General features: G+C 33.6%; 1 protein-coding gene across 3 annotated transcripts in view; it reads left to right on the top strand.

Moving 5' to 3' along the window:
• The window catches only part of SEMA3E (semaphorin 3E), a 285,354-nt gene that overhangs the window by 232,981 nt on the left and 32,330 nt on the right, over positions 1-20,043 (top strand). For all 3 annotated transcript variants that reach the window (XM_050785246.1, XM_050785244.1, XM_050785243.1), the window contains 7 exons: positions 6,952-7,071; positions 8,201-8,343; positions 9,384-9,498; positions 9,922-9,991; positions 12,713-12,857; positions 15,575-15,797; positions 19,111-19,202. In XM_050785246.1, the coding sequence (XP_050641203.1) occupies positions 6,952-7,071; positions 8,201-8,343; positions 9,384-9,498; positions 9,922-9,991; positions 12,713-12,857; positions 15,575-15,797; positions 19,111-19,202 (908 nt within the window). The remainder of the gene's footprint in view (positions 1-6,951; positions 7,072-8,200; positions 8,344-9,383; positions 9,499-9,921; positions 9,992-12,712; positions 12,858-15,574; positions 15,798-19,110; positions 19,203-20,043) is intronic.

The raw sequence follows: 20,043 nt of genomic DNA, 5'->3' as shown, positions 1-20,043 counted from the left end.
ACAGCTGCTGAAATCCTCTTCCTGACTGAACTTTTATCCATAATAATACTTTTATGAATATAGATCCTCATTATGAATTTTGTAAATTAAAAGTCAATGTCAATTGAATGAGTGGGAGTTGGAATGCATGCAGAGACCATTTGAGTTATTGTTTCAAGTTGTTAATAACATTAAAACATTTTAAATAAATAATTGTTTATTTTTAATTAACTATATTTACATTCAGGGAATAAACTGGCAAAAAGTAAGGTCATTTGTTAGAAAAATAAATGAAAAAATCATAAATGAAGTTAGAATATTTCTCTTTACTATAAGTTGTACAAACATAATAAGTAAATATTCTCCTTCATGTTTTGAATTCACCTCAACTATATAGAAACATAGACTTCAGGTTATTCCCTTACCACTTTCCTGTCCCTAAAGAATATCTATAATTTCTTATCCAAGGCTGCCGTGCTCGCTCTCACACTTGGCAGAATGCCCATTATCCACATGCTTATTGTAGCTTCTGACCATGACTGCTAGTCTCTAAGGAGCTATTTGAATACTTTACTTATGGTTCCTTCACAACGAAAAGAGGTAAAGGAAGAAGAAAAAAGCCCCACTCTTCAATTCCCCACTTATATTCTCTCCTTTGAGGATCTGGTTTAACCATCATGGTATCAATATCATCGGTTTGCCAAAAAGATAACTCAAGAGTATAGCCATGGGTGCCGGCACACACAAATAAACAGATTCATAAGATGTTTTTATTGTTCCTTCATGCCTCAAAACCACCTTCTTAACATTGAGAGCTAGTGCTAATCATCTGCCCAAACCAAAATAAACCGAAAGCCCAAACAACAGCTAAATGCCTAATAAAATCACACATTTAGAATTACACATTCATCCTGGTTTCTTTCAGCATCCTAAGCAGAATATGAGTGCGAACTGGGATGTTGAAATATGTGGATCATTTTCATCCGTCCTCATCTTCCCAAATGCATTTTGTTTCTCTTCGTAGCTATGCAGGTCATAGTGATTCTGCAAAACAATCCATCCACAATAGAATAATTTTCTAACAAAATTATAAAATTCAGTTATAAAGTGAGGCAGCTAAATCAGTCTTTAGCTATATGCTGTTCCACGAGGCAAATGTGTTTCATATTATTTAGAATTGCAGAACATACATTTATAACATAAACAGAACAAATGCTTGAGTAAAACTTAACAAGATAAGAAGGTCATGAAATACTACTGTGAATTTTTCTTGTTATACAATTAAAATCCAACATGGTAAATAAAAACTCAGATAATATATAGTCTATGAACAAAACTCTTGATACATTCCATAAAATATTAAGGCAATGCAATGCATTTAATTACAACTTCAACTAGAGTTTACATTGTAAAAAAAGGAGTTACAGAGAAAAGTATTTTAATTACACATTTTAGAATCATTGTAAAGAATTTGTTTTTATCTATTTCAAAGAATCAAATGACTGTCTTATTTTCTTTCACATAAGCAACTTAGTGTTGACACAGTCTTTTAATCACAATATAATGTCCCTTGGGCTGAAATTCTTGGGGACAAATTTTTGAAAAAAAATAGAGTTCCTGTTTTAATCTATTAAAATTAATAGATAACATAAGGCCCTTAAGGAACAAAAATTCAAATTTGTTATCCATGTAAATTCTCAATAGCATTTTCTTTCATTTGATATTTTCTCTCTGAAACAGTTTTTAAAAGTTAGGATCTTATCCTGAGTGGTTTATTTTTCTCTTTCTTTAGGAAGGATCTGGCTCTGCTGCCGAGGCTGGAGTGCAGTAGCATAATCATAGTTCACTGCAGCCTCTACCTGCCGGGCTCAAGCGATTCTCCCACCTCAGCCTCCTGAGTAGCTGGGACCACAGGTGCGGGCCCCCATGCCCAGCTACTTTATTATTATTTATTATTATTATTATTATTTTCTTGGTAGAGACGGAGGTATCTTTATGTTGCCCAGGCTGATCTTGAACATCTGAACTCAAGCGATCCTCCAGCCTGGGCTGCACAAAATGTTGGGATTACAGGCGAGAGCCACCGCACCTGGCCCTGATGGTTGACATTTCACAGCCTTTCGTAACCTTTTTTAAATCCTGAAAGGAACTTCTGATATATTTAATTATTAACTCATTAAGCCATTCATTGATTCAACAGTATTTATTGGGCATTTTTTGTATTTCAGACATTAATGAGGCATCATTTCAAACACATAAGGAGTCAATAAAAATATAGTCGGATGAGCAGTAGGATAGAAATAGGTACCGGAGCTACAGTGGCACTAGGAACCACTACACTAACAAAAGTTTGGCCAGTCAAGGCGTCATGGAAAAAGTGGACAATAACGAGGCAAAAGGAAGGTGAGGTGGGAAGAGAGGCGTGGAATTCTAGGCCAAAGAGCAGAGAGAATATAAAAGCTTGGCAGGTTCTGAGAATTACATGGAGGTCTCTTTGATTCTACAGATAACTGAGACCTTAAGATTTTGAACAGTTTGTGGTGGTAAAATAGCAGATTTCGAGCTGAGGACCTAGCTTGCCAGATTTCCACTGCAGACCTAATTCTACTATTCTTTCTTCTCTATATAGAGACTATTGTTGAGTATGACAAGAAGTTAAACTCACCCGTCTCCATAGACATAGAAAAGTAAATCCTTAAATAGTTCTTCTGTTATAATTGAAGCTCTAAAACATATTTTAGTATTTTTATAAAATGTTTTTTCTATTTTAATCCATGAAAATATGATGTATCCAGATGTTATTTTTGCATTCTATAAAAGATCAATGTACTGATTCACAAATTTTCTGACACCAAATAATTAAAATAAATTTAATTAGAGACTATGTATTTACTACAAATTGTATTAAAAATTATAATAATGCTCAGTATTTTTGCTTATTTAATTACTATTAGGTATTATTTTACCTAAGGCTTTATTATATTATTTTTCACTAATATGTTGTCTTTTCTAATTTTCTTAGGAAAGTATTTTGCCAAACATACAGTTTTTAGCATCTATATAGTGCCTTTGAAATTTAAGTCATGCAGTTCATATTGTGTTATGGGAATTGCTCACAATTTTCTCTGCCCTGAGTGCAAAATGGGAAGCTGGGTAACATTGGGAATATATTATTTTTTCTCTTGTGCAGATAATCGTCCCTGGATATGGTATTATCTAGTATCATAGGGCTGCCATCTAGTGGCTGCAAGGAGTACTTGTTTGTTAATTTTATAGTATTGATTAAAATGATAATTTTGAAACAATGTTCCAAATTAGGATAAATCCATTAAAATCAATGTGTACTAATATAAATATTATTTTCCCCTAACAATATTTTCAGTTATCAAAGTCTAAAATACTTTAAAATATAAAACCAAATATTAAAAATTTAAAGAAGACTCATGATTTTAAAGAAAGCTAATCTTTATTCCCACTATACATTAAAGATTCAGCCCAGCCCACATTAGCAAAATAGGTTATATTTACAACCATTTCACAAGATGGCCTTTATATTTGGTGTGGGAAACATAATTCAACTATAATAATTAAAAACAAAAATATTTCAGAGAAATCCTCACTCATGTGTTAATAGTCAATTTTTTAAAGAATCAACTTGGTTGTTTATGCCATAGATGATTCCAAAGTCCTTTTAATGACTCTCTTTTATCAATGTTCAAATAATGCAGACTGAATTCCAGGTAACAGGTCATATACCTAACCACTGAATGCATTTGATTTCAAAATACTGCTTCTTCAAACAGACATAAAATTTCTGGGGAAGACAGCACTAATTAATCGACTTTGATAAAAAAATTATGTTAATCTTTTCCCTTTCTATTACCAAATAACATGATATGCTTAAGTAAGAGTTCTGACCTAACTTTGCTCTACCAAATTATATGTTGTTAAGTCCAGATTTAAATCATCATTTCGTTTTTGTTATTTTCCTTGCATCATACCTCTCACTTAGCGTATGTTGCATATACTAGAAGAACTCAATAAATATCTCTTTTTAAAAACTGTTATCTTGAAAGAACTCAAACAAATTTACAAGAAAAAAGCAAACAACCCCATCAAAAAGTGGGCAAAGGATATGAACAGACATTTCTCAAAAGCAGACATTCATACAGCCAACAGACACATGAAAAAATGCTCATCATCACTGGCCATCAGAGAAATGCACATCAAAACCACAATGAGATACCATCTCACACCAGTTAGAATGGCGATCATTAAAAAGTGAGGAAACAACAGGTGCTGGAGAGGATGTGGAGAAATAGGAACACTTTTACACTGTTGGTGGGATTGTAAACTAGTTCAACCATTATGGAAAACAGTATGGCGATTCCTCAAGGATCTAGAACTAGATGTACCATATGACCCAGCCATCCCATTACTGGGTATATACCCAAAGGATTATAAATTATGCTGCTATAAAGACACATGCACATGTATGTTTATTGCGGCACTATTCACAATAGCAAAGACTTGGAATCAACCCAAATGTCCCTCAGTGACAGATTGGATTAAGAAAATGTGGCACATATACACCATGGAATACTATGCAGCCATCAAAAAGGATGAGTTTGTGTCCTTTGTAGGGACATGGATGCAGCTGGAAACCATCATTCTTAGCAAACTATCACAAGAACAGAAAACCAAACACCGCATGTTCTCACTCATAGGTGGGAACTGAACAATGAGATCACTTGGACTCGGGAAGGGGAACATCACACACCGTGGCCTATCATGGGGAGTGGGGAGGGGGGAGGGATTGCATTGGGAGTTATACCTGATGTAAATGACGAGTTGATGGGTGCAGCACACCAACATGGCACAAGTATACATATGTAACAAACCTGCACGTTATGCACATGTACCCTACAACTTAAAGTATAATAATAATAAATAAATTTTTAAAAAAAGAAAATTTTCAAATACAAAAAAAATTGAAGTAAAAGTAACAGCTGTATACCATTTACCTCGAGTCACCAATTGTTAACACTCTGACACATTTACTTTTTACTCTCTCTCTCATATAGAACATATAATTTAAAAAGGAATTATTTCTTGGAAACCATAGATTTTATTTGTTTGTATCTCATACAGTGTTTTAAGAATCCATAGAGGATTTTGTGAACAGAGAAAAACTAATTAGAATTATTTATCTTTTTAAAATGAAAAAGACTATTATTGTAGTAATTGTAAAGCTTAATTTTTTTGTTGTTGTTGTTGGGTTTTTTTTGTTTTTGTTTTTGTTTTTTTTTTTTGAGACGGAGTCTCGCTCTGTCGCCCAGGCTGGAGTGCAGTGGCGCGATCTCGGCTCACTGCAAGCTCCGCCTCCTGGGTTTACGCCATTCTCCTGCCTCAGCCTCCTGAGTAGCTGGGACTACAGGCGCCCGCCACCGCGCCCGGCTAATTTTTTTGTATTTTTAGTAGAGACGGGGTTTCACCGTGGTCTCGATCTCCTGACCTTGTGATCCGCCCGCCTCGGCCTCCCAAAGTACTGGGATTACAGGCGTGAGCCACCGCGCCCGGCCTAAAGCTTAATTTTTTAATCTTTGAGTTTAATTTATATCTTATTATTCTAAATTTGATATAACAAAAGCAATCATCTTTACTTTAAAAAAATTAATAGTCAGTTAATGCAAGTTGAAAATAAATTTCCTTTTAATTTATTGTATATATAATTTAATAGATCATTTTCCCAAATGTTAAACCATACAAATATGCTTACACTTCTGAAGTTTTCCAAAGGGTTTTTGTTTGTTTGTTTTGTTTTGCTTTGTTTTGTTTTTTGTTTTTTGAGACGGAGTCTCGCTCTGTCACCTAGGCTGGAGTGCAGTGGTGCAATCTCGGCTCACTGCAAGCTCCACCTCCCAGATTCACGCCATTCTCCTGCCTCAGCCTCCCCAGTAGCTGGGACTACAGGTGCCAGCCACCACGCCTGGCTAATTTTTTGTATTATTAGTAGAGATAGGGTTTCACCAGGTTAGCCAGGATGGTATCAATCTCTTGATCTCGTGATTCGCCCGCCTCAGCCTCCCAGAGTTCTGGGATTACAGGCATGAGCCACCGCGCCTGGCCTCCAAAGCTTTAAAGATCTTACCTTGGGGAAAAAATCCTTTATAAATAATGAAACAATTTTTAAAGTTCTAATAAGATTTATAAATAAAGTATTCAAGATCTTTTAAATTCTGTTTATGTATTAGGTCAAATTCTTATACCTGTAATTTTAATAATCCTAATTATAAAATTAATTACATAATTAGATATATTAAGTTGGAAATACAATTAATTTTGAAATCTCTTAACCTTTAAAGCACTTTAAATATCATATGTATGCATAGATACACGTTACAAACTTAAAAAAAGCATTAGTACCATGTAATATAATAATCATATCTGTTTTAGAACTAGACCAATATTATATTCCACTCATTAAGAAAGCAGTTTTACCACTCTGCTTTAAGGTTGCTGTTTCCCGAAATCTACTGTTATCATTTGTTTCTTGGCCAGAAATTTTTGCCCCAGACAGAACAACTGAGTCTAGGAAAATAAATGAAGCAAAGTTATTTACCAAAAACTCATATAGGTCTTACTATTTACCAGCTATTCTTACAAGTGCTTTACTCTTAACTACCTTACTGAATGCAATTACTTTTCTAATTTGTAAATGAGGAAACTGAGGCACAGGAAACTTAGCAGCTTGCCCAAATTCACACCTAGCAAGTGACAGACTCTGGACTCAAACCCTGGGACGCTTACTGTACCATCCATGCTCCTAACACTAATAGTATTAATGTCATAAAGTACATGTTATAGATACACATATTAAATATGGATGTATTTAATATAATTGTGACTTATACCTCGTCTTCAAATTCAGAAACAAACACTGACTTCTTTTTTACTGATGCTCCCATGTAGGTAGTGAATTGTTTGCTGGACTCTACAGTGACTACTGGAGCAGAGACGCTGCAATCTTCCGCAGCATGGGGCGACTGGCCCATATCCGCACTGAGCATGACGATGAGCGTCTGTTGAAAGGTAAGGATGAGGAGAAGAGCATGTGAATTAGGATTGAAACCAACTCTAAAACTTATGGAAAATATTGCCATTTTGATAATCATAAGAATATAAATACAATTCCTTTACAAATTTCAGGATGTTTTACTAACAACGTTCTTGAATTAAAATATTGTATGTGATATATGTATATCATTTTCTATCAAAATTGATTGACTTAATTATAAAATCAGTATACCTTTTGAGCAATGCTTAGAAATCAGTATTTAAATAAGGAAAACAAAGCAAAGGCATGAAAACTGAAAAGTCCATCATCCAGTAAGCTGTTTTGTCTACTTTTATCAACTGATAGAATTTTTGATTAATTGATTGCCCTGCTTTGCTTGTCTTAATAGGATTGCATTACACTTTAGAGACAAAACTCTAGGAAAGTCACTAGACATTCATTGATACAGAAATCTTTGTAAGAAGTACGTTTTATATTTTGGCACACTGGTATATGGAGGTGCTAGAATATTATTTTATGGTGAGCATTTTAATTACTTTCCACATTTTTATTAAGCTGTAAAATGCATAGTCGTTATTGATGCAACCATTCATATATTTTACGTACCACATCAAAGAACGTGTATTCAAATCTCTTGGACTACAATCTCAAAAATGTAAAATAAATTTTCTACTTTGAATCTAAAATGATCTATGTGCTATACTGGTAGATAATTTATGAATTCAAAATCAATGATGATATATTTATTTACTTTAATATGTTACTTATACTTACATTTAGTTTTTACCTACAATGGAAGGAAATTTATAGAGATTATCTTCATCATGCTCCTAATCTGTTCTTTCCTGTATGCATTTTAATTTCACATTGCCTGTTGTTTGAAATTCTTCTTCTCTCCTTGATTCTTTTATTTTCCAATTAAATATTCTTGTAATATTTCTAAAAGGGCTGTTAATATGCAAATAAAGTGAGATATCTACAGCCTTTTCCATGTTTGGTAAAAAAGTTCAAGAAAACTATTTCTTTATGAAATGGTGAAAGTTAAACTTAAGGATTCAGATGATATGTAATTTATTGGAATAACTTGTTAGCATTTTGTTATAATATCTTTTTCACTTTTTCTCCTATTTTTTGCTCCTATAGAACCAAAATTTGTAGGTTCATACATGATTCCTGACAATGAAGACAGAGATGACAACAAAGTATATTTCTTTTTCACTGAGAAGGCACTGGAGGCAGAAAACAATGCCCACGCAATTTACACCAGGGTCGGGCGACTCTGTGTGGTGAGGCTTTCTCTCTCATTATGCTTGCTTATCTCACAATTTATGGTCAGGCCTTTATTAAGTTTATAATAAGTTTCTACTTTTAAATATTTTCTAGTATTCTTTAGACTGCCTACAATTGATATTTACTATACCAACCTCTACATTTCATATCTAATGAAGGGTGTATCTTAAAAGGACCTTGTATTTTGTATGATTTTTCCCCATGTTTGAAGCCATACCAAGAAGAAATAGTCTATAATTATACTGTCCTTCTTCCCATGCAGAAATTTGAGCTCGATTTTTCTTAATGAATTTAATCAAAACCTTTTTTATTCCTTTAGTACACAGTACAAATAATATACATAGCTATGTTTGAACAATTCGATTAAGTTTTTTTTAAAAAAAGCCATCTGTAATTTACTGAATATTTAGAGTTGTTTGGGAACATTTAAAACCAAGAGGAGCAGCAACATAATCTAAGAATCTAATAAACTTACAAATGTAAAGTTACTTTGGCATTTAAGAAGATGTTTGAAAATAAACTTACATATAAATATGTGTGTATATGTATATTGTGTGTGTGATGTGTGTATATATTTATATACATATATAGTATGGGCATTATGTGTGTGTGTGTGTATTTCAAGCTTTCTTGAAAAGCCTTTTTCCTTTGATTAAGGAAGAAAAGAAATGGATATTTCTATATTCCTGAGAGAAGCAAATTATTTATGAACAAAGTAATAATCATGATTACTGTATCTCCCCACTATTCTGTTTAGGAGAGATTGCTGTATTAATATTGTTTAATGTCTGCAAAATATATTTAAGGTATCAGGGCAAAGGTGTGCTGACAAGGCCGAATTAAGAAACCAAAAAAAAAAAAAAAAAAACCTAAATTATGGGGAATTGCACCTATGACATTACTTGAGAATTATGCCAAATTTTCCTAGTTAAATAAAAAAGTCATAACTCTTGGCAACTGCATGTTTAATAATATAAAATCTGTGGTTGGTCAGAATTCTTCAGGTAACTATTTACCTCCTTTTTGGTTTTCACAGAATGATGTAGGAGGGCAGAGAATACTGGTGAATAAGTGGAGCACTTTCCTAAAAGCAAGACTCGTTTGCTCAGTACCAGGAATGAATGGGATTGACACACATTTTGATGAATTAGGTAAATGTTTTTAGGTGAATTAAATTTGCTCTTTTATGTATATGCTTCTTTATAACTTTATCCCTAGGACACATAGAAAACTTGTTTTCTGTGTATTTGACCTCTATCTAACACAGAGCAAGTTTCTGTTCTTTTCAATTTGGGCAGGCACAAATGCTGGGGGAAAAGGGATTGCAAGAACACAAAGAGGTTCATCGTGTTAGCTTAGTCCATGTCTGGCTCCTTCCTGTTGTTCAGCTCAAGGTCACCCAGAACAACTGAAAGATTAGCTCTGTTATGATTGATCTTGGTTATATAATTGTATATGAAAATATACATCTTAAAATCTATATTGGGTTCTAAACAAATTTATGTGAATACATTTTCTTTGCATGCAAAGAGAGCTAAAAATACTAAGCGATGGAATATTCTTTAATTTTTCAGAGGACGTTTTTTTGCTACCTACCAGAGATCATAAGAATCCGGTGATATTTGGACTCTTTAACACTACCAGGTGAGAAATTTATACAGTCAATAAAAACACGATAAAACAAGAGACGCCTCACTGGAGTCTCCTTTCATGGTGTATATAACTTGTAAGACTACTGACCCAGTTGCTGTTCTCATTTCCTATACTTTATAATCACCAATTGATTTTTATTCTCCAATGTTTGCAAATGTACTTTCGTTTTCAAAAGCTCAATCTCAATCCAAATCTTGTTTCTGTTTATAGTGCCCAGAATCTTCCTGTGCTCAGTATCCTAATCTCTTCACTCTCTAATCTAGAACACAGTGATTTTTTTTTTTTTCACATACAGTTTGTAAGATATCAGTCCTTACAAGGTGTTGTTATATGTTGTAAAGTCTAGGACAATTCCTTTATTTATCATACAGAATTTTCCAAGTCAGGCTTTTAAGGTTCTATATCAACTGTTACTCACTCACCATTGTATGTTTTCCCTCTGAGTTCACTAATGGTCTGATGTTGACAAGATAATGCCTTGACAGATGTGAGGCAGTGTCTACTTTGCTAGTTCCCATTACTATATTTTTATTTATTCACTTATCTTGCTTGAAATAACTTTCTGCTCCAACACTGATTTAAATCAGTTCTCCAATACTTACCAATTGCCATAGCCAAGAAAAATTCCTCCATTTCTTAAACACAGAGCACTCTTCTCGCTCTTTTATTCTGATTTTCCTGCTCTTATGTTGATTCGTAGTGAACACATGTTGATCATTGGCTCTCTGTCTTTTAAATTTGCTGCTCAAGTTTAAGATGTATAATCTATTGTTTTCCCCTTTATGTTTTTGTATTTTTTTTACCCATGGTAAAGCGCTGTAAAAATGGAAAAAATATTATTTCATGTATTTTTACACACAAATAAAAATATTAGAATCAGTTTTTGTTAAAAGGTTATATATACAATTTCCTGAGTCTCTTTCTAGGTAAGGCACGGTGCAGGTAAAATGATTAGGATAAAAAATAAAGAAGAATATACCTCAATTCTCTTGACAGGGCTAGAATAATATTACTGAATTCCTCTTTTACACCATATAAGCCATAAACTGTCACATAATTGTGTATACTGTGCTTACGTGGGGGTCTTTCCACACAGCTTTAGTTTGTTATTTTTCAGCAGGTGGTTTCTAATGTCACTTAGAAAAAATAATATATCTCTGTAGACAAGGAATCCTGCTGTTGCAAAGAGACTTTTTCTTCAACAGAGAAACATGGAAACAATTTGTCTATCAATTATTTCTTGATGCAAAGAAAAATAGTTAATGTAGATTGGTAGTTATCACAGTGCATGGAGAGTACTTATTTTAACTTCATCTCCTCCCTTATGCTGTGAATAATTCATACATTGCATGATAATTCAGTGAATTTATATGATAAATTTAAGCTATGGAATAATCAGTTTAGTTTTTCTATGGGTTAATATGATCAGATTATAAGCTATTTTCCTAAATGATAGCATAATGGATCTTTCTGAGAAATCAAACATAAGACATGATTTTCTTCTATAATTTCTCTTTTGACTGTTCAATTTATATAAATCTGAGAACAAAAGCTTTCCAGCTGTTACCTGACATAAGGATTGATATTTGTAGAATGGTGATCAAAGGTGTGCTACCACTTTAGTTAGGAGACTCTCAAGTGTTCCCTGCGTCCTAGGCATTTCCAATTGCTTCAAGGTGTGTTATAAAATGTGTAAATTGGGGGTGTAGGACAGTAACATAACTGCTGTTTTACAGGTGTCTCAGTATGTAGGAAACTTTATTTATATAGAACTTTGAATTTTGCAAAATACTTTCACAAACATTAACAATTTGGATTCTTACAATACAGAGATTCTGATAATGTTAAAATTCATTCATTTCATGCTAAATTAAGGAATATGGCAAGATTGTTTAAAAAATAATTTTTAAAGATATCCTTTTGTAGAATCTGATTACAAATGTTTTCAGTAAAAGTTGCCATAGTTAGTCAACTACTGCCTTTATACAGTCAAGTAGAAATTTTAGTCAAGAAAATTATTTTGCTTGCTGCTTGTTCTGGAGATGAGGGATCTAAGTTTTATATGGTTAAAGTAATTTTGTCATGCTTAACATATTCAGCCCAGTCATCTTTTTACTATAGACACTTTTCAGTGGCTAAAGGAAGGAATATACAAGCATATTAATGTCTACATGAACCCCAGCTAAAAAATGGAAAAAAGGCCTAAATTTTCATAAGACTTTAAATTGTTCTTTAAGTCATATATATTAAGAAACTTAATACATCTTAATAGAATTTGTAGCAATATTAACAGCATAGTGAGTAAGAGAACACTGTCTACTTTGAAAATAGAACAACATAAAGGGAGATAATACCTAAATGAATAATTCAGCTTGGGAATAAGTCTTTATTAATATGAAGGCCCGATCTCTCTTAATAAAAAAAATAAAAAGACAACACAAGGTTTAAAAATAAGTGAAGTGACATTATTTTTGTCATTCTAACAATGTCACTTTCAACCGTATTAAGTAGGCAATTAAGAAAATGGTAAGTTTCAGAGTTTCAAAATTGGAAATATTGCAATAGTTAACATATCTAGACTATTCTTTGCTTAAAGAAATTGCAACTACTTTACTCAAAAGACTTGACTCTTATCTTTGTAGGCTGGGGTGTTTGGCTAGGTGACCTGCTAGTTAGTTCCAGAATAATAATTATCTTTTCTGTATTTTTCAGTAATATTTTTCGAGGGCATGCTATATGTGTCTATCATATGTCTAGCATTCGGGCAGCCTTCAACGGACCATATGCACATAAGGAAGGACCTGAATACCACTGGTCAGTCTATGAAGGAAAAGTCCCTTATCCAAGGCCTGGTTCTGTAAGTTTAGTAATATAACAAGTAATTCTTATTTTTAAGGACTCTTTTGGTAATATTTTGTTCACTGTTTCATGTGCTTTACAGACGTTGCAGATAAACAGTTAAGGAATACCATACCTAAAAGTATGCCGGTGAAAAGTATATGTAGCAAAGAGATATCCTTTCCAATCTCAAGTTTTTGCTTGTTATTTAATAAAAAGAATATAATATATAATGGACACAGCAGTTTTATAACATATATATTATTATTGATATTTTGGCTAAGTAACACCAATTAAAATTTTATTTTTTAAAGTACTGGTGAACACAGAAACATTCAGTAACATGAACATCATATTTCTCTCAGCCTCTTCAGAGGAGTTAGTACCACATATGATTTCCAAGCAGGACAATGTCACCAAATTTTTATGTTCTAATATTTAAATCAGCCTCTAATTTCCATAGGCCAAACTGTCTCCTTACTTCTCATTGTAGGAAATCTATAAGAAGTTTTTTTCTCTAGCTCCTCAGAATACTTAACACCTCATTTAACATCCTTGCTGGCCCCTTAGGAAAGAAATACCAATACAAAAGTATCGCTAGAGTACAAAACTTCTACCACTTTTCTCTGAACTATACTATTAAGATTCTTCTTATCTAGGCATGCAGACTTTTGTGCTTTTAGCACACATAGCTAAAACTGGTGATGATAGTGAGGGTGACGATGAGTTGATGATTTTGTATCATTCATCCTGTGTGCAAATAGGTTAGAAAAACTTTGGATCATTGTATGTGCTATGTGAGCCATGGAGAGCAAACATTTAACTTGTCACACAAGTCAACATCTATACTTTTACAAGCAGCTGGTGAAATCCCATCACTACACTGATTCCACAATTACTTGCAAGTTGAGTAGAAACCGTTTTTGTAGAGCAAAAACTCAAACTGGAAACAAACCTTACCTCCATTAACAAGTGTTAAGGCTTTACCATTTCAATCACTCTCTCTCACTAGCTTAAAATTATTACTTCCAGTAAGACATAAAGTATATTTTATTTCACTCTATTGATTGAAATTACAATTTTAAATGGAGAAAACCTACTCCTGTGGCTTTGCTGGAAATGCTTCTTGAAACCACATGGTCTTAAAGGAGATTTGGAGGAAGTGACTGGTTATGGATCTGCTTCCAAGCTAGTCCAAAATGTTTCCAATTATATATCATGAAAGTACACTCAAGTGAAAAATCCATGCCAAATTAGGAAATATGGTTTGATTTTAAAAACCACACCATTATAAATGTCCTCTTTGTGGAATCTGATTACTAAACTACTGTATTTATATTCTAAAGTGGAAAATTTTTATCAAGGTAATCATTGCAATTGCTGCTAGTTTTGGAGGAAAATATGTAAAATGAGGGAGCAGTTACCAACAAGCAAGAATCAACACATTTAAAGGTTTTCCAATGAGTAACTTAAGCTACTGTTGAGTATTTAATTTTATAGTCAGTGGTTTAAAAACTGACGTTATAGCACATATTTCTTGTTTTCCAGTTTATTTTGTCAAATCCATTAAAAATACAAATTCATATAGACTATAGTAAACATAGTTTTTTTTCCATTGATAATTAACAGTGATAACATCTGAATAGGTTTTTATGTTGAACCACTAAAATTCTATAGTCAGTGAGCCAATCAGAACCATCACTCATCATATTATCATAGGCTCAATAGTGTTAAAGCTATTTTGTACAGTTGTGATCCTTAGTTAGAGAGAAGTTTCTGCACAGCAAAGAGATTTCTTCTCTTTGTATGAACAATAGATTGTTTCCCTTCAAAATGTAACTTTTTTTTTTTTTTTTTTTTTTTTTTTTGAGACGGGGTCTCACTCTGTCACCCAGACTGGAGTGCAGTGGCCGGATCTCAGCTCACTGCAAGCTCCGCCTCCCGGGTTCACACCATTCTCCTGCCTCAGCCTCCCGAGTAGCTGGGACTACAGGCGCCCGCCACCTCGCCCGGCTAGTTTTTTGTATTTTTTTAGTAGAAATGGGGTTTCACCGGGTTAGCCAGGATGGTCTCGATCTCCTGACCTTGTGATCCACCCGTCTCGGACTCCCAAAGTGCTGGGATTACAGGCTTGAGCCACCGCGCCCGGCTCAAAATGTAACTTATTACAAAAAGCAAATTTCAAAAACAGAGAAAATGATTTATTTATGATGTTAAACATTTTGACCATCCCCAAAGTCTTGATATTAACTATAACTAACTTTTCCAGAATTCCTCTAGTTTCTCTGTATTTCTGATGCTGCATGTTTGCAAAAATTTAGTCTTTCCAATTTCCGAGGAAGATTCCATTTCTGTAATGAAAAATGTATAGTTACTCACATGGACATAAAGAGGGGAATAAGAGACACTGGGGCCTGCTTGCAGTCAAAGGGTGGGAGGAAGGAGAGGATCAGAAAAAAAGAACTGTTGGGAACTAGGCTTTGTGCCTGGGTGACTAAATAATCTGTACAACAAACCCCCGTGACATGAGTTTACCTATGTAAGAAATCTGGACATGTACCTCTGGACCTAAAATAAAAGTTAAAAAAAAAGAAAAATATATGATTACTATATATTTCCAAATGAACAATTGACTAATTTGACATCCTCCATTTTTCTGATTCTTCTCGTGGTTGATTATAAATTTTCTCTTTAGGTGTAAGGCAAAAAGAATTATGTAATGCACTTGTTTTTCAGTGTGCCAGCAAAGTAAATGGAGGGAGATACGGAACCACCAAGGACTATCCCGATGATGCCATCCGATTTGCAAGAAGTCATCCACTAATGTACCAGGCCATAAAACCTGCCCATAAAAAACCAATATTGGTAAAAACAGATGGAAAATATAACCTGAAACAAATAGCAGTGGATCGAGTGGAAGCTGAGGATGGCCAATATGATGTCTTATTTATTGGGACAGGTAAAGAGATGAGAAAGTACTCAGAGACGTTTAAATTGACCTTTAAATTCAATAATTTTAATAGTATTTCTAAAAGTACCTATCAACAAATCTGTCCATCCATTAACCCATTTCACACTCCTAATCCAAAATGAGACAGATTGAAATAGAGACCTCATGTGACTGCAATAGTAAGAGGTTAGGCCAATTGTCTGAGAATATTACCACTTTCATTGTCAGAAGGGTCATGGTTTGACCAACAAAAATGTGGTTTTTTTCAGATGTGAGAAATATTGAAGCTGCCAAAGAGAGGATTTGGGGCTTGCATAGCACATAATTCCTTATACATAATCAATACTTCATGCATATGAATAAATGAATAAGTAAAGAAATGAATAATAGATGTTAATGAACAAAGTTGGTTCCAAATAGAAGTCCTCATAGTGGAAGCAGAGTGTCATAGCAAGAATAGTTCTGTCAGGTTCCTGGCTCCATTACTGACTTTGATCAGTGAGTCCTGGAGATTTTGTGAACAACTTGGAACTTGGGACAATAACTTCACCTAAATCTCTAAACACAGCAATTCTTATGAGTCCATGTCAAGATCAACCATTTGTACCAAGCAAGCCAAATGTTACTCGTAATATCCTGCATTAATAAAACAAAGTATGATAAATATACTAAAAGTGATATTTTCAAATAAATTTGTAATTTCAATCAACCCATACATTAGATCTAACGTGTAGAAGAGAACTTGAAATTTTTCAGCCTCCAGAGTAGAATGTAGCAAATTCTTTGAAGTGTTTTAAAATCCTATAGTTATTTTTAAAGTGTTTAAAATGATTCTTTCTTTCTTTCATTGTCTTTCTTTTTATTCAGCATAGTAATTGCTACAGTAGTTGATCATCTTTAGAGAAGTGAGCATTCTATCACACATGACTTTAATCATAGATACATAATTCTGAAGAGATATTGGCATAAGCCTGGATCGGGAAACAGGATGTAATATTATTTTAATGTTGGTGCTTGGGCTTCTCCAATAATCCTTTTGTTTTCATTTTTGTTTTGTTTTTTGTGGCTTTTGTTGCTGGTTTTTTTTTGTTGTTGTTGTTGTTGTTGTTGCTTGTTTGTTTGTTTTTTCTTGAGTCAGAGTCCTGCTCCGTTGCCCAGGCTGGAGTGCAATGGCACGATCTCGTCTCACTGCAGCCTCTGCCTCCCAGGCTCAAGAGATTTTCCTGCCTCAGCCTCCCGAGTAGCTGGGATTACAGGCATGTGCCACCATGCCTGCCTAATTTTGTACTTTTAATAGAGACAGGGGCTTCTCCACTTTCGTGAGGCTGGTCTCGAACTCCTGACCTCAGGTGATCCACCTGCCTTGGCCTCCCAAAGTGCTGGGATGACAGGCATGAGCCACCATGCCCGGCCATCCTTTTGTTTTTTTAAAACAAAGATTTAAGCAAGAAAACATCTATCTTATTCTTAGAAATTGATTCCTGGTATGGGCTGTATTTTGTTCATTCATTTCAGGAAGTTAATGTTAACAATGTGCTCTGCACTGTGGGTTCGAGATTAACATGCCATCAGATTTCTTCAGCAAACTTGAAATTAATTGGCCATAAACTCACTCATAGTGACTTCCAACAAATTTTTTTACAGTTGCATAATCAATACTAATATTTGATAAAAGTAATTAAAGTATTAGTTTGCTATAAAAGTAATTGCGGTCTTTTGCTGTTACTTTAATGGCAAAAACTGCAATAACTTTTGCACCAACCTAATATGTAATTTTTAAATGCCCTGGAAAGCAGAAGTCAAACAGTCCAAGAATGTTTTTAGAAATACTTTCTTGTCATATTGATCAAAGTGATTCCAGAGAATTTCAGAAGTATCAAACATATTCGTTCTGCCATATACACCATGTTTAATTCAAAGGTATCATCATATTGAACCACAGATTTTCAGAAAAAAGAACATGTCTGATGAATGTAAAATGGGGACAACATCGAAAAGTCCCACAAACAATGATTACTTTGTCCAATATTTACTAGACACCGGCTTTGATACAATACATATATGGTTCTTATTAGAAAATCACTAATTGCGAATTAATCATTTGAGTCTCATCTTTGCTTTTTGCCTAACATAATTGTCAAGTATTTAATGTGTGCTTAGTTTTTAAAATGATGACAATTTTTTGTTTCCTTTGGGTAGTGTACAATACAGATAACTGTTATATGCTTAATTATAATCCAGTTTTATGAACTCATCCATAAAACTTGATATTTCAACAAACTGCTGAAATAGTATGATAAATATGCAAAAAGTGATTTTTTTTTTCTAAATCATCTCTAGCATTATACTAAATTATTTCTATCGGCAAATTAATGTTTTGTTAAAATGTTTATAGGAAGGAACACGTTCAGAATGTCAGGAATGATAAAAATGAGATGGAATTTTAAAATACAAATATAAACTTTAAAAACAAATGATAATTATGGAGACTAAATGATTGGTGCAAACACTTCTCTCATTGGTGTATACTTGGATTTTTTTCTTGCCAAAAGTGTGTGTGATTGCATGTATGTGTATGTTTTATATACATGGTGAGTTTCACAGTGTGTTGCTTGGAATATTCCCTAAGGTATAGTTTTGTACCATGAATGTAGCTTTCAGTAAAAAAAATTTCTTCATCATGCGTCACAGAAAAAGTAGCTAGAATAATTTGGCATCTCTCTTATGTTTTATTAATTCCAAAAGACATTTTGAGTTTTGAATCTATGATTGGATTTTTGGATCAAACTATTTGGAAAAATCGTTATTTCCTCTTATTTTTTGGTCAGGCATATAAAATTAATTTTGCTAATTAAAAATATGAGTTTATAAGTAGTCATATTGTTTTAAACTGACAGTGATAAAAATGTTTCATGCATCTGGATGTCAAATCTTATCTGAATTTATAGTCGTTACTTTTTTTTTTTTTTAGATGAAGGCTTCTCTGTCTCCAAGGCTGTAGTGCAGTGGCATGATCTTGCTCACTGCAACCTCCGCTTCCCAGGTTCAAGTGATTCTCCTGCCTCAGCCTCCTGAGTAGCTGGGATTATAGGCGCCCACCACCATGCCTAATTTTTTTTTTTTTTTTTTAGTAGAGACAGGGTTTTGCCATGTTGGCCAGGCTAGTCTTGAACTCCTGACCTCAAGAGATACACCCGTGTCGGCCTCCCACAGTGATTACAGGCATGAGCCACCGCACCTAGCCAGCTACATGGTTTCTAATTATTTGAAAACCAGACTGTGACATAGATTCTAGTTTATTTCTTGTTTTGTTTTCTTACAGATAATGGAATTGTGCTGAAAGTAATCACAATTTACAACCAAGAAATGGAATCAATGGAAGAAGTAATTCTAGAAGAACTTCAGATATTCAAGGTATTTAGAGTAAAAAATACAGACCAAATTTATGCATTACGACTACAAGTGAGATATAAATAGGAAAGATACTATGTCCATTTTCTTTTTCCCAACAGGTGTGTTGTGGATTCACAGCTAATATAAATGAAGAATTATTTCGAATTCTAGTGCATGTATTTGATTGTTACAGACTTTTCAACTGAGAGATCAATATTTACCTAGCATGGAAAGAATTTCAGTGACTATAAAGAAATAACATTTATACTACATATAAATTTTCAGAGCCAGTATTACAGTCACATTTTTTAGAAATGTACAATCAATACTGACAAAAAATAATAATACATTTTCATATTGTGAACACTGTGGCAAGATAAGCATACTGCTTTTTACTAAGTGCATTAATTATACAAAGAATTTACTAAAAAAGAAAAACAATAGAAAATGATAAAAAAAGACATGAAAAAACAATTACATATTCAGATACACTAACATACATAGATGCATGTGTATGTATATATATATGTGTATGTGTGTATATGCACATATATATGTGTGCATGTATATATAAACAAACATGCACTTATACACACACACACACACATACATATCAAGTCACATCATTTGCAGCAGTTTTGGTCTTTAAAGTTGTTATAAAACTGAACTAGTGAATACTGACCACTGCTCCCATGGGAAATAAGGGGTTATGTTCCAGCAAATTTCTAATTGTAACGTAATTATCAACAGATCAATACATAACCTTCTTTTATGTGTGTTTGTGTTTAAAGACACCTTATTTAATATATATTGCTGATGGACTAACATTGAACTCACAGCCAACAGCACTATAATCCATGCC

This window comes from Macaca thibetana, chromosome 3 (assembly GCF_024542745.1).
Source record: "Macaca thibetana thibetana isolate TM-01 chromosome 3, ASM2454274v1, whole genome shotgun sequence".
NCBI classification, from domain to species: Eukaryota; Metazoa; Chordata; class Mammalia; order Primates; family Cercopithecidae; genus Macaca; species Macaca thibetana.
Note: the sequence above shows the minus strand (reverse complement) of the source record. Positions and strands in the feature narration are given on the sequence as shown.